This window comes from Ascaphus truei, chromosome 2 (genome assembly GCF_040206685.1).
Source record: "Ascaphus truei isolate aAscTru1 chromosome 2, aAscTru1.hap1, whole genome shotgun sequence".
Taxonomy (NCBI): domain Eukaryota; kingdom Metazoa; phylum Chordata; class Amphibia; order Anura; family Ascaphidae; genus Ascaphus; species Ascaphus truei.
In genome coordinates this window covers 354,937,354-354,953,696 of record NC_134484.1, presented here as the reverse complement: position 1 = coordinate 354,953,696, position 16,343 = coordinate 354,937,354, and the positions used below count along the sequence as shown (strand labels likewise).

At 43.1% G+C, this 16,343-nt stretch overlaps 1 protein-coding gene across 1 annotated transcript in view; it reads left to right on the top strand.

The window, feature by feature from the left end:
* TBC1D5 (TBC1 domain family member 5) overlaps positions 1-13,974 on the top strand; it is a 600,469-nt gene extending 586,495 nt beyond the window's left edge. Inside the window, exon 22 of the mRNA XM_075586906.1 lies at positions 13,816-13,974. Within this exon, the coding sequence (XP_075443021.1) occupies positions 13,816-13,866 (51 nt within the window). The 3' untranslated portion in view covers positions 13,867-13,974. The remainder of the gene's footprint in view (positions 1-13,815) is intronic.
* The last annotated feature ends 2,369 nt before the right edge of the window (positions 13,975-16,343 follow it).

Here is a 16,343-nt window from a genome sequence, read left to right as displayed (position 1 = left end):
TATACATTCTACATAGAAGATTGAAAATATTAGACTGTCAGTCAGGAAGGGCCACAGAGTTATGATAAGGTTTTACATATACAATCCGTAGGTTTACAGTTTGTTGAGGGATATTTACAGATTAGTATAAAAAAAAAAGTGGATCTCCAGATCGGCATAAGATTGGTTTAGAAACAAATTAGAGAAGAGCCAAAGAGATCCTCCCATGTAGAAAATGGGTGAATGATTGGTGCGCCATGTCGGGAAAATGGCGACACATGCACCAGATTCTTAGGTAGGTGGAATAAGACCCCACTAATACAGATTGCAAGAGTTCTGGAGTAATGCAAATACAGGGGTGCCAGTATTGGAACACCCTAACCTAGTAGGTGCCCTATCCACACACCCACTTTATTATTTAATCCCAAAGATATTCGCGGACTCGGACGTTGCACTGAATTTTATGAAAACATGGTAAAACAAGATGCTTAATTAACCAAGCCCAGGTAAAATTTATTAATGTTAAAAGGCTAAATTATATACAGTATATATAAAAGATTGAAGGAATTTAAGAGATTAAAAGGAGATATTGTATTTATACAAGAAACTCACTTCAAAAAACTAAATCCCCCAAATACTTTTGTTAAAGATTATCCTGAAGTGTATTTCTTCTCATATTAAAGCAAAAAAAGAAGATTGGCAATTGTAATCAAAAAAGGCATTCCCTTTCAAAAGCAGAGGGAGATCAGGGGCAGATATATCATCTTACAGGGTAAGATCTATTTCTTTGGTTAACATGTATGCTCCCAATGAACAGCAACTGGGGTTCATGAAAGAGGTGTTACAAAAACTGACCAAATTTCCAACAGGGGCAATAATCATGGGGGGAGGCTTCAACAAGGTCCAAAACCCAGTTGGATAAATCCAACATGCAGAGTCAGAGCCACCCCCAAAAATGGCCAAAGAATTCATGAATTTGACAAAAGGATTCCCTCTGATAGATTTATGGGGAGTACTGCATAAAAACACTAGGGATTACACCTTCTTTCGAATCCTCATGGGTCCTATTCAAGTTTGGACTACTTTTTAGTTAGTCCTGAAATAATGCCAGATATTACCCAGACCACAATAGGTCTAATCACATGGTCAGACCATGCGCCGATTACAATGAAACGGAACATCACTGAAGCTATCCCTAGGCAGTTCTGCTGGCACCTAAATGATTTGTTACTAAATAACCCAGATATAGACAAAATAATTCAGACTACCCTCAAAGACTATTTTGAATTGAACATACAGTAGGAAGTGTGCCCTCCTCTTCAATGTTATGGGAAGCTCACAAAGCCTATATCCGGGGGACTCTGATCTACTGTACATATCATCCTATTTTTATTTTTTAATTAAGAAATCAGAAGAGCTAAGGGTAACAATATAAGTGCTAGAGCAGGCCAACAAAGCCACTCCATCAAAACAAATATACTGTATATAAAAGGTTACAAGCAAACCGAAACGAACTAAAGTCGATACAAATGGATATAGAAAAGTCCTTAAAATGGACCAAACAATTCTTTTATGACAAAGGGAATAAAGTGAACAGACTGCTAGTCAGTAAATTAAAAGGAGTTAGAACCAAATTCAATATAACTACAAAATAAAATTAAAAAAAGGGACAGTTTCATATGACCCAAGAATAATTTCAAGAGAGTTTAGTAAATATTATAAACACTACAATCTAAATAAAGATACCCAACCTAAACAGGCTTTCCCCACAAAAATAAAAAAATATCTCCTTCAATGTAATCTCCCAAAACTAGACCAGGAAGACATAAATGCCCTCAACGCAGACGTCACGGTGGTCCAGATTAGGAAGGTTGTTGAGTCCTTGAAAACATCAATAGCACTAGACCCAGATGGTTTTACAAATGTATACTATAAGAAATATATCAGCAACCTGGTCCCAATGATGCTTCCGATGATCAAATCCTTCTTTAGGGGAGATCCAATACCAACCCAAATGGCAAAGGCCACCATTACAGTCATCCATAGAGATGGAAAGGACTGAATAAAATGTAAAAGTTATAGGCCAGTTTCATTGTTGAACTAAGACATTAAATATATAATAAAATAGTAGCAAATAGAATACAAAAAATCCTTCACAAACCTACAAATCCAGACCAGGTAGGGTTCATCAACGAAAGACTGACCTCCGATAATACCAGGAAGGTCATAAACATAATAGAACACAAAAAAACTAAAGCAATGGTTCTAAGTTTAGATGATGAAAAAGCGTTTGATCGAAAAAAAATGGCAATTTCTTAACAGAACCTTGGAGGCATTTGGGTTTAGAGGTCCAATTCTCACTGGAATCCAGGCCCTATATCACTCCCCCACGGCCACCTTAAAATCACTAGGTTGAGAAGGTGACGTCATCTACATTACCAATGGCACGAGACAAGTATGTCTGTTGTCCCCACTACTATGTGCCTAATAATAGAACCATTGGCATGTACCATACAACAAAATGGGATTATTAAAGGGATTAAAATTGGCAGTGAGATTGATAAAATATTGCTGTTTTTCAGATTATGCCATTGACGTCACTGCCTAACCTTTAGGCAACCCTATCAGATGACTGCCTACTATCGAACTGTAAAATCAATAGACAAATATGAGGCCCTTAATATATCACTACCAGGACATAAAGTCAAACTACTTCAACTAAATTTTAATTATAAATGGAAAGATACTTTTATTAGATACTTCGGTATTAATATTACTAAATTATACTAGTCTCTCTATACCCATAATTTGCCCCAAACTGATAACACAAATTTAAAAAGATCTTATGTCATGGAACACATTCCAGATATCCTGGCTGGGACATATAGCTTCATTGAAGATGAACATTCTTCCACGTCTACTTATTCTACTTTCAAACTTTACAAGTAACAGTTCCACAAATAGTCCTCGAAGACCTTCAAAATAACTTTTTTAGATTTATCTGGCTACATAAAACACCAAGGGTGGCGAGGTCGGTACTCTTAGTGCCTAAAGCGAGGGGAGGACTGGCAAAATCGGATAGAAAAAAAAATACTACCTAGCAGCACACCCTAAACATATAGTCTATTGGCATGCTGAGCCTCTCCTCCACAGATGGGTGGGCCTGGAGGCCCAATTAACCAGCCTAATTGCTCTTCCACTGCTGTGGAAACATAATGATACAGGTGATAATAAAATTGGGCTAAACCAAATGATGAAACTCACTTTAAAAATCTGGAAATCGGCCAACACACCTTATAAATTACTCTCATCCCCATCAAAACTAACTCCACTTCGTAAACCGGATTTTGTCCAGGGGATGCACAGAAAATCTTTTAAGGCATGCGAAAATGCACACATTAGGGATATAGGAGACATCTTATACATAGGTAAATTCCCAGACCCTGGAGCATTCCTAGAAAGATACAGTATCACTTGGAATGAACAGAAATGTTCAGATTTGCACAAGTAAAACACTTTGCTAAACAACTCGCCCTGTTGGGCTTATTCCTGAGCTGCACAACATTTGCAAGCATATGAAGATTGAGAACATATCAGAAAGGTATTATCTCCAGCATATATCAAGAGCTGGATACACCAATTCCATCTGGCTAATTACAGGTTCACAAATATATACTTAAATGATAAAAAGATCTCCAAGTAAATATCGATGCGGACGATTGGGCTGACATCTGGAAAAGTGCATCTAAAACATCCATACGCACACAAATAAAAGAATATATATATATATATATTTCTTTTTGGCTCGTATCACACTCCCACAAAATTGAGTAAAATATACCCTGGAAGCTCAGACAGATGCTGGAGGGAGTGTGTGGGGTTCGGAGATCAGGTATATATTTGGTGGTCATGCCCCGATTTTTGGAGTGGTATCAGAGATCTGGTGGAGGAAACGGTGGAAATAAAAACTCAGATGGACCCACTGGTCCTCATACTACAGTAGCTAATTCTATACAATGGGGGAACCCCTACCAATGCCAACTTATATCTCATGATACTGTTAGATTAGGTTAGATGCTGGCTAGAGCCTCCTAGAGGAAAACTACAGCACCAGCCAAGAGACAAGTGGTAAATAGAATAAATGAAATCATGCTGATGGAGAAACTCTCTGCATATTTAAAACATATCACAAAAACGTTCTACAATGTTTGGGATCCGTGGATCCATGGGTAATTGGTTGTCTAATACAACACCTAGAGATATGGAGACACAAAATGTGGAAACGTATCATAATTGTATGTTTTGTTTAAACGATGGCACGGGTGGTGTCTGAGAAGCACATTTTTCTCTTTCCCTCCCTATTTTCCTTTATGTATCCCCCCCGTCCCCCCTCAATTTGAAAAACAATACAAGTTTTAGTGGGGAAAAAAGATGGGGTTTCATCAATAAAAAATAAGACCAGGAAGGGGCAGATTTGAGATGCCCATCCTTCTTTAACACACACAAATATTATTATGACACTTTAAATTAAACGTGCTACTCCGTGATCTTGTTAAACCCTAGCTGCTAGATTATTGCCTGCATTGCTTTGCAATGTGCTAGAGGCACCTATGGCAGGAAAGAGTCACAATACAAATGTGCATGTTGTTTAAGTGTTGCTATTACAAAAATGATAACCATTTCATCTCCACCAGTGTGTCTTTTACTCGGGTGTATATTACCCCTTATGGTGAGTCAAGGGGGACAGAGAGATGACCATTTTCATCTTCACCAGCACATCTAACCAGCTAAATCCTGCAAGGGTTATTACCGCTTTGGGACTCACTGATGATATCATGCCAGTGTGTGGTTGGACAAGTCAGTTGAGAACAGTGATCCTTAATGATTCAGACAAGAAATAATATACGCTCATCTATTCCAGTCGATTGATTATAATCCCCAAATACTATGGACAGCAAGCAGGGCAAAGTTACTTATTGCTGACCGGCACACATGATCAATCCTAGGATTACTATATGCTAAATAGGTGTTCAATTATGTCACGCCTTAACATTGAAGAATTATGTCAGGAAACAACTCAACATTTTTGGGAGGGTTTTTGGTTTGGTTTTATTTTTAAGTCTATTGGTGATAATCCAAATACAAATTGTTTTTCCGCAAAACAAAAATGTACAGTAAATATGTGCCAAAAATTACTTCATGCCAACATATTGCTGATAAGTGATCAGAAGCTTCACCTGAACATTGCAAACATGGGGATGTGTACCAGGTGGTTTGTATATATATATATTTTTTTTTTCACTTGAAGGCGACAGATAAAAAAAAGTTGTTTATTTTTCTGGCAAATTTTGCAAAAATCTATTTTTATTTCTCAAAACATTTGCACAAACATTAAAAAAAACAGCCCATTCAAAAGCAAAAGCATATTTTAATAGATTCATTTGGTGCTAAATTTTACCCGACCATTGCAATTATATTTAAAACCAGAGGAGGGTCTGCCTTCTGGCATTACATGTGTTGATATGTGTTTAAGTAGCTTGCCTACCGACAGTATGGGTATGTTTATTTATTTATTTTTTAATAACTGTATTTTTTGCATATTCTACAGAGAGGGTGCGTGATACTTTTGGGGTTTTCTTCTTTTAGGGTTTTTTTTTTTTTTGCCTATTTGGAAATCTGTGCACTACTGGATTAGGCTGCGGTTGCGCTGAGCGGGCGGCGCTTGCCGCGGTTACTTACATATAGCTATATATGTAAGTCCCCGCTCACGCGGTGCATGCGCACCCACGCTTGGTGCTTGGGTAAACAAAAAAAATTAATTTTCGAGCGCGCTCAATTTGCCTGCAATTCCCCCACTGCCCGCGCTTCCGAAATAGTGAGGACACCCTGCGCTCATGCTTGGAGAGCTGGTGACGTCACCGCTCTCAAGCATCAGCGCGGTCAGCAGCACAGGGGACCCAGCCTTAAGGTCACACCTTCTATTTATTGCATGTATTCCCATTTGATGTTCAGATGACTTTTTACAATTATTGGTTGCTCGACAAATACGTTTTTTTGTTTTCATTTTCCCAACCTCTGATATAAATTAAACATTTATGCCCTAAGGGGAAAAAAAGAAAAAAAAAACTTACAATGTTAGGAAACCACACAAATTAAATATTATTTGCACTTTGTCATTCAGATCCGACTGTTCTATTTGGTTAATTTAACTAATTACTCCAGAGAAAAAGAAAACGTGTCGAATGTGCAAATTAATTTTGATCCACTGGGGCCTCAAATCTACTTCTGTAATAATTCGCTGAACAGAAGTGAAAACAGAATTTGCACGTTAACTTGTTTGAACTAAATGTATACACCCGTGCTGATGCAAGAATGCTGTTTTGGATGAGGCTATTAATTGTAATTTGTTTTTCTATAAACCATTAGTTTAAAAAAAAAAAAAAAAAACATCTCTAACGCTTGTTATTCTCGGTACAATAATTTACCGATTACATACAGTATATGGCCAAGGATTCAGTACAAGAGACTTTCCTGTCATGAGGACGGCTGTGCACTGTGGCATTTACTGTAAGAAACAATAACGAACAAGTGACCCGTGCACTGTCTCTGATTTTCTTTTCGCTGACCTAAATAAACCACAAACATCAACTAAGCTCCTCCAGTGCCAGTAGGATTTCAACCACAGAAAGAGCATTCATAATCAAGGCAGCAGACCTACAAACTGTGCTTTCAAATCGTGTTTGTGCTCTACAAGCCTATGTAGGAAATGTGTGCCCCTCATTCCTGCCTGGATGTTTAGAGGGAGATAAGGGGCACAATGGCACCATATATTAATCTCAAATGTCGTTCATGCAAAGGAATACCAACCAAATTCCATAAATGGTCCGTGCTGTGCAGTGTGTTTGCTGGCTGATGTTAAGAGAACACGCTATCACAGGGGCAGAAATAGCTATGTCATTTGCAAACTGGCACAGCCCACTGTACCAATGGGATATCTCAGTGATTGAAATAGTAACAGTGTGTCAGCGTTGCTGTAGCACATGGTACTGTCCATCTACAGTACGAGAGATCTCAGTTCTGAGAAGTGAAACTCTTTGTGGTTTGCTTGGGTTATAGGGTAATGTGCTGCATTTAGTCAACCAAACAGTAAGGAAATGCCTGTGATGTGAGCGCTGACTGCATCGGTGATTCGAATTGCCGTCCCTATCTGTCAGAATTTCCTTTGCCAATAAAAGAAAACACAGGCCTACTAAGCCAGTAAGGACATTCTGAATTAAAGGAACATTATTTAAAAAAGATTGTTGGTGGTGCTTATGCAAAGTGTCTATATAAGATATTAGCTCTGTAATTATCAGCGATCTGCTGTAAGAAAACTTCCAGCGCCGGAAGGTGTCTTGTGGAATAGCACTGTTTAGTAAATATGGGGATTTATGTCTTGAGTTTTGCACGACTGTGTTGCTTTGTCTCTTCAATGGAATCATAATTAGCAATGCACAAGGGGACCAGATCACAAAAGGAGGACCCATATGAGAGACAAAATCCTCTAATAAGTGTGACAGTCACTGAGACCAATTAAAGTACAGACACATCAGACTGGTAAACCGGAGTTAATATTACACCTGTTTAAAAAAAAATTATATTGGGTGTTTTTACCACTATTTTTTGGCCATCAACATTGTGGTAAAAATGTACCACAAATGTATTAAAATCGTGACCGTGATGCAGTAATTAACTCCACTGATAATTAAAAGTCAATTAGCTCATCTGATGTAATTGGGAAGGGAATTCTATATTTGTACCATAAGGTTATGCAATACAAATTATTACAAACCCTAGGGCAGAAAATACATAAACCTCTTTGATGCCTGCGGCTACCAATGCATACCACAGGCACCAATAGGCTCTTGACATTGCACTGCCTACTCTCCATGGTTACCTAAGAGGCTAACTGCTAAGGCAAGCAAAGGGTTGGTTGGCCAAACGAAGGACAGCATTTAAAATGGAGCTAAGTACAGCAACTCATTTCATTAATTGCAGTATCACGTGCCCAGTATCCACGTGCTATGCAACGGTGCTATGTCATATAAAAGGTCAGGACCCTCACATAACACCAGAAGTTCTGGGAGAGGCTACACCCAGTGGCTGAAGAAAGATGACAAGACCATTTCCCCCCCACCCCCCAAAATACTCCACAAAGATAAATCATTAAGCAGCTGAGGTAACAGGGCTTCAAGCAACTGAGGTACCAGGGCTTCAAGCAAGTTTAAGGGATGCCTCAGTACCGGCCCAGGATGCTGACGGATTACTAATAGGCTATCGGGCCTGGATTGATTTGTTATGGGATTTTTAGGAGGGATTTTATATTTTTTGCCCATCTACCCTTGGATTGTGTTTTGTGATTTTGTTTCATGGTAGGGCATCGTATTGTTTTTTTTTTTTTTTTTTTTTTAAATATAGTTGCAGGGTGCTCTGACCCTGAAGAGGAGGAAGGCCTTCACTAGGAATGGGTTACGTTGCAGGGTGCTCTGACCCTGAAGAGGAGGAAGGCCTTCACTATGAATGGGCTACGTGATCTTTTATGAAAGGATTCTATTGAGTGCCAATATGGCTAATTGTGCTCTCTTCTGAGACCTAGGTAGCCCCACTGACATTCAATGGGTTAATGTGACCCTAATATGTTTAGTTATTGTTTTATAGATAGCATATATTGTATATAGTATGTTTAGTTTATAATAATGTGTGTAATTATATTTATTAGCCATTAATAAAGAGGGGGGGTTGTTGGAGCGGTAGGGGGAGTAAGTGCCCTTCTTGAGGCTGGTTAGCACACCTGGGGGGTGGTGGTAGGGGTTAAACCCTTGCTTGCCTTAGTGGTTAGTAAGGCATTGCCATGAAACTCCTTACTATCTAATTAGATGGACAAGGACATTAGAAGTGTGGTGTTAGGAACCAACTTACCCCTTTGTTGCCCTTGGTAGTCAGCTATTAATGGGTTAATACCTTAATACATGCCTTTTTTCTTCTTTTTGGTAGTACTATAGCACTGCTAGGTATCGGGCATTGATAACTGGCATCGAAATGAGTACATTTGTGTTACTTACTCATGTTGGTGCTGGTACCGATATTTTTAGCAGCCGTGGTAAAAAAAAAGTGCGATATTTTTAGTGGTACCAGGTAGATGACTTGCATGCTAAAAATAACTTATTTTTGGGGACGATTGCAGGATATCGCTGTTTGAGGTATCTAGGCCTGTTCGTGACAGAAACTCAATACAGGAGACAGATCTTCTGGACCAGAGACTGCACCTGCAGATTGAGATTCTTACCCCAAATGTGAGTTTGCCCTAGAACAGGGCTCTCCAACTCATTTCCCAAAGGGGCTGGAACAGAAAATAGCAGGAGTAGAAGGGCCACAAAAATATTATATTGTAATTTTGGAAACATTTAAAAACGTACAAATTGTAATATGAAACAACGTATTTATAATACCTGGGGGGGAGAGAGAAGAGAGAGTGAGTGGCAGAGAGAGGGGTGGGGAGGAGGTAGAGTTGCAGGAAGGGGGTGGGGAAAGAGAGAGGGACGGGGAGGGGAGGAAAGAGAGCGTGACGGGGGAGGTGGGGGGAGAGAGGGTAGTGGGGAGAGTTGGGGCGAAGAGAGAGTGAAGGGGAGGGGGTGGGGGAAGAGAGAGTGAAGGGGAGGGGGGAAAGAGACGTATGGGGAGGGGGGATAAGAGAGAGGGATGATGAGAGGGACACGGAGGGGGGAAAGAGAGTGGCGGGGTGAGGGGGGAGCGAGTGTAGGGGAGGCGAGGAAGAGAGAGTGGCAGGAAGGCGAGGAAAAGAGTGGCGGGGATGGTGGGAAGAGAGAGTGGTGGGGAAGAGAAAGTGGGGGGAGGGGGGAAGAGAGACTGGTGGGGAGAGGGGGAAGAAAGACTAGTGGGGAGGGAAGAAATAGGGACTTGTGGGGAGGGGGAGAGAGCCTGACGGGGAGGGGGCGGGAAGAGAGAGTGGTGGGGGGGGAAGAGAGTGGTGGGGAGGGATTAGGAACAGAGAGTGGTGGGGAGGGAGGGGGAAGAGAGTATGCGGAGAAGAGGGGAGAGAGAATGAATGGTGGTTTCATACCACCTATTCCTCCTCCCTCCTTTGTTACTACTTTAAATATCAAACACTTTCCAGCCTCCGTGTTTATCTGGAAACATCAGAATCCCCCCCTCTTCCTTCTCTTACGCTTTCTATAGTACAGAGCAGGGGAGCTCATCTCCAGTCCTTAAGCCCCCCCTCCTCCGCCCCCCCTCCCCAACAGGTTAGGTTTTAGGATATCCCAGCTTCAGCACAGGTGGCTGAATCTGTCCCTGCGTCAGCACAGGCGGCTCAATCAATCAGAGACTCTGTCTCTGACTGAGGGGGGCTTGAGGACTGGGGATGGGCTCCCCTGGTATAACCCTTAATATGATCTGCCCTACACATTCTAAGATAGTTATAAAAAAACAGTTACTAATTTGTCTACACACATGATAAATACAATTACCGTAATATACATGGGCCCAGAACCACAAAAGGGGGCTAAGCTTTAGCACGCCTTTGCTCTCATTCATTTCAATGTGCTACATACAGTAGTTAGCAGTTTTGGAATTGAAAGGGTAGCTGTCTAAGCATAAGAACTTTTAGCCCACATAGTGGTAATCTAAGCATATGTGTGGTGGTTATCAATGCGTTAATAAGATAAACCTTATCGGCAACTTAGTTACTGTATCTGTAGTGAAGTTCTGAAACTACCATCCATACATCAAATAACACCCCAAGCTATAAATCGTGCCATGGACAGCCCAACATAAAGGAATTAGCAAAGAGTCAAAGACGTCTTTCCTTTTTTATGAATAATCTACTTTGTGTAATAATAAATACAAAAACACAAATGACATATGCTGCTCACAAGTTGTTTGAAAAATAAGTATTGGGTTATGGATTTGTCCACAAATGCCAAGATTGGCATCCGGTGCATACTATGAGCTATATATCTTATACTATATTAGTGAAATGTATGCCTGCCTGCCTGCCTGGATGTCCGGTGTCCCTAGGGGAAATCTCATTGGTCCCTTGGTCCGCCCCCGCACACCTCTCATTGGCCTGAGGCGGAGTGACGGGCCAAAGGACACACAGGGACACACACACAGGGACACACACACAGGGACACACACAGGGACACACACACTCTCCCCCGTCAGTTGGACCGCAGCTCACCTTCCACACAAATTTTCCCCCCCCCTCCTCCTCTCCCGGTGCCCCTCCTCTCCCGGTGCCCCTCACTCTCTCCCCCCTCCCCACCTCACCCAAATCCCCACGCTCCGCAACATCCCCAGCCGCACCATCACCCTCACCGTGCGCCGCGGAGGAAGCGCGGCCCTCCTGCTCAGCAGCAAACTCCAGGCTCCTCCCCCCTCGCGGCGCGGCCCTCCTGCTCTCCCCCTCACGTGCGCCGCTACCGGAGAGGGGAAGCGCGGCTCGGGCCTCCTGCTCTCCCCCTCACGTGCGCCGCTACCAGAGAGGGGAAGCGCGGCCCGGGCCTCCTGCTCTCCCCCTCACGTGCGCCGCTACCGGAGAGGGGAAGCGCGGCCCGGGCCTCCTGCTCTCCCCCTCACGTGCGCCGCTACCGGAGAGGGGAAGCGCGGCCCGGGCCTCCAGCTCTCCCCCTCACATGCGCCGCTACCAGACGGAGGGGAAGCGCGGCGCGGGACTCCTGCCACTCTTGCCCTCCCCCCCAGCTTCCCGAACTCACCTCCTGCCCCAGCCAGATGCCACGGGGTCAAGGTAAGTCACCCACCGTCTCCCACCCACGCACCCACACACCCACCCACACACTCACCCACACACCCACCCAGTCACCCACACACCCACCCAGTTACTTTCACCCACTCACCCACCCACCCAGTCACCCACCCACTCACTCAGTCACCCACTCAGTCACCCACCCACTCAGTCACCCACCCACTCAGTCACCCACCCACTCAGTCACCCACCCACTCAGTAACCCACCCACCCACTCACTTAGTCACCCAAAAACTCACTTAGTCACCCACCCACCCACTTAGTCACCCACCCACTCACTTAGTCACCCACCCACTCACTTAGTCACCCACCCACTCACTCAGTCACCCACCCACTCACTCAGTCACCCACCCACACACCCACCCACACACCCACACACCCACCCACACACCCACCCAGTCACTTTCACCCAGTCACCCACTTTCACCCAGTCACCCACCCACTCAGTCACCCACCCACCCACTCAGTCACCCACTTAGTCACCCACCCACTCAGTCACCCACCCACTCAATTACCCACCCACCCACTCAGTCACCCACCCACTCAGTCACCCACCCACCCACCCACTTAGTCACCCACCCACCCACTCAGTCACCCACCCACCCACTCAGTCACCCACCCACCCACTCAGTCACCCACTCAGTCACCCACCCACCCACTCAGTCACTCACCCACCCACTCAGTCACCCACCCACCCACCCACCCACTCACTCAGTCACCCACCCACTCAGTCACCCACCCACTCAGTCACCCACCCACTCAGTCACCCACTCACTCACTCAGTCACCCACTCACTCAGTCACCCAGTCACCCATTCAGTCAGTCACCCAGTCACCCATTCAGTCAGTCAGTCACCCACTCACCCACCCAGTCACCCACCCAGTCAGTCACCCACTCACCCACCCAGTCAGTCACCCACTCACCCACCCAGTCAGTCACCCACTCACCCACCCAGTCAGTCACCCACCCACCCATTCACCCACCCAGTCAGTCTCCCACTCACCCACCCAGTCAGTCTCCCACTCACCCACCCAGTCAGTCTCCCACTCACCCACCCAGTCAGTTTCCCACTCACCCACCCAGTCAGTCTCCCACCCAGTCAGTCTCCCACCCAGTCAGTCACCCACCCACCGACCCAATGTCACCCACCGACCCAAAGTCACCCACCCACCGACCCAAAGTCAAACCGACCCAAAGTCACCCACCGACCCAAAGTCACCCACCCACCGACCCAAAGTCACCTACCCACCGACCCAAAGTCACCCACCCACCGACCCAAAGTCACCCACCCACCGACCCAAAGTCACCCACCCACCGACCCAAAGTCACCCACCCACCCACTCAGTCACCCACCCACCCACTCAGTCACCCACTCACCCACTCAGTCAAGTGTCACCCACCCAGTCACCCACACACTCAGTCAACTCAGTCACCCACCTAGCTGTCAAGGGGGGGGGAAGCCTAACCCTGTCGTACACCCCCCAAAATTACATCCCGGGCAACGCCGGGTCTCTCAGCTAGTGATAAATATATCAAAAATTAGAAGGAAAGATGTTTTTAACACCTATACCTTCTAGCTAGAAGCTCATTCAGTGTAGCACTCCTGGGACGTTAAAATATAACTTTTATTAAGTCTCATATAAAATAAAGTGTGCATATATTGAAATTAATTTCAATATATGCACACTTTATTTTATATGAGACTTAATAAAAGTTATATTTTAACCGTCCCAGGAGTGCTACACTGAATGAGCTTCTAGCTAGAAGGTATAGGTGTTAAAAACATCTTTCCTTCTAATTTTTGATATATTAATAATAAATACACATGCAGTATGTGGATTGTACAACACGACTGATGACTTTTAACATTTGACTGTGACCCATAATGTTATCGTAAACCATTTGTGTACTTTTACCCTAAAATGCTGACTGTGAAGCACAAATTCAATTCAATGGCCAGTCTCAGTCCAAGAAGCTAAAATGGGAAAATGTTTTCTGTCTTAATTTTTTAGGGTAAAAACCTAAAAGATGGAAGAAAAGCAGCACTCCAAAGAGAGAAGTAATAATGCACGACCTACAATCAATGAATTAAACTTTCAAGAATCAATATGTTTTATTGAAACACCAAAAAGAGAATACAGAGAATCACACAAGAAGCATTGATTTGTATAGTATTAAAATATGTTATTTTAATATGAGTAAGTAATGCACAAATCCTGCATGAACCTGAGCCACAGAAGAGAATGGTCTGGTACTGCTAGTTGGTCGGATGTCGGGGGTGGGAGGAACCTTAAACACAATCGGCTGAGAGGGGATAAAAGCGGACAGGATAATGATACAATACTCGCAATCCCAACGCATTTAGTGGCTGTGATTTGCAACTTCATCAGGGGCATGTCTAATCTTGCTAGTCCCTTTGTAGTTTCATACAGTAGAACATCTCATTGGTTGAGGTGTAAAAATGTAGTTAGACTTTATTCCAAAAATGAAGACTAATTAAACATGAATGACAAAATCAATTAAAAAATTTTTTTATAATATATATTTAAAAAAATATCTTCGAAATAGCTGTCTGAGAAGGTTTTACAGGCTATGCACTTCTTTAACCCAGGCTGTGCTGAAAAGCTGTGTAATACGGCAGGCATACGCCTATAGGGCTCCATGCTAACATGGATAAGAAGCAAAAGGTGACACTGTGTGCTCATTTGCATGTCATGTCCCAGAATCCCTGGCTGCACTGGAAGCATTCTACTGGAAGAGATAATGGGGAAAGACAGAGTTGCAGTCCTATAAAGTGAGAACAACTGCAGCGCACCAATTGATTTGGATAACCACAATTAAGAAAAATCCAAATAGTGAAACAATACGAGTGGGAATTAAGGTGGAAATAATTAATCCACATAAAAGTGTTTCAGGTAATGTTATAAAAAATATATAACGTGACCTTGAATGAGGTATTAAGTAGAGTCGGCTGCTATCCACAGGAGATGGCTCATCATCTCAAAGAACTATAGGAAAGAAAAAAGGGGACAAGCGCACGACTCAGTGTAGTACAGGCATACCCCGCATTAATGTACGCAATGAGTCCAGAGCATGTATGTAAAGTGAAAATGTACTTAAAGTGAAACACTACCTTTTTCCCCACTTATCGATGCACGTACTGTACGGCAAACGTCATAACTGATGTAAATAACAGGCTCTATAGTCTCCCCGGTTGCACACAGCTTTGGTACAGGTAGGGAGCCAGCATTGCTGTTCGGGACATGCTGACAGGCGCATGTGCGAGCTGCCATTTGCCTATTCGGCAATATATCCTTACTCGCAAGTGTACTTAAAGTGAGTGTCCTTAAACCGGGGTATGCCTGTATAAAAATATATATTGGGTGAAGGTATCAAAGGGTGAGTATTATACGTACAGAAATTCTGTTCTTTAAAGCATGTCATGCAACAAACGGCATGAGTTTACCAAGGCTGATCCATGCCTATCACGAGGGAGCAGTGTCGTCAGCTGCTGGATCTGATAGCCAAGGAACTTATTTGGAGCAACTTCCTACCCCAGTAAGTAGGCAGGTGGTAACCTCGGTAGGTAGGTATTCTTTCCTCTACAGGAACCAATGCCGTAAAGGCATCCAAGGAGCCCAAAGGGTCTGGAGCACCGGAGCAAGCACCACCAGCGCGGCGACTGCTGCTCTCCGACAAGAAAAAAACAGCTGTCCTGTTTTAGCTGTAAGCGGCGGCTTGTGACGTCACCGCTGCGTTGCAAAAGCAACAAGATGGCGGACGTATAGACAGAGCCCCGAATTTTTAGATGCATTTCTACGAAACGTGTTGAATGTGGACTAGAAGTGTAAGTCCTTGCTTCTATAGTAGCAATCCAGCTATTAAATAGCTCCTTTGCGGTAAAAATGTTTATACTGGGAAACAAAAGCAACATTGGGTCCTAAAAAGATTTGACAACTAGATTACAAAGGATATATATATATATATATATATATATATATATATATATATATATATATATATATATATATAAAACTAAAGTATTTCCTTCTCATTTTGAATTTATGAAGCAAGTTCCCCTGCCATGGCATCACAGAACTTCAATCACATGTCCATATAAATAGTGGAGGCGACGTAAATACTTTTTCTCTTGTTACAGTAAGAAATTACAATCTCTACTCTGTGAATCCATATATTTTTTTTTAATAGCTTCTCTCATACTCCCAAAATTCTACTCTGCTTTCAGTTCAAAATGTTATCTCTTTTTGCTTAGGCTTTGAAACGTCAACATTTTGGGTGCATACTAACGGTGTACGAATGTGGATTACAGCGTGTGAGAAAAGAAAATGTATTGTCCCAGATCTGCAGTAGTAATCAGTGCTGTCTTGTTAGAAACAAAAATCAGTGCTACAGGGTTCAAACATGCATCATCTCATATATTTGGTCATCTTATCCCTTTGTGGAATTTCATTAGGAATTATTAATGGATAGAGATATTAAACCCGAGCCTCATATATGTAAGCTCTCATGAGCAGGGCCC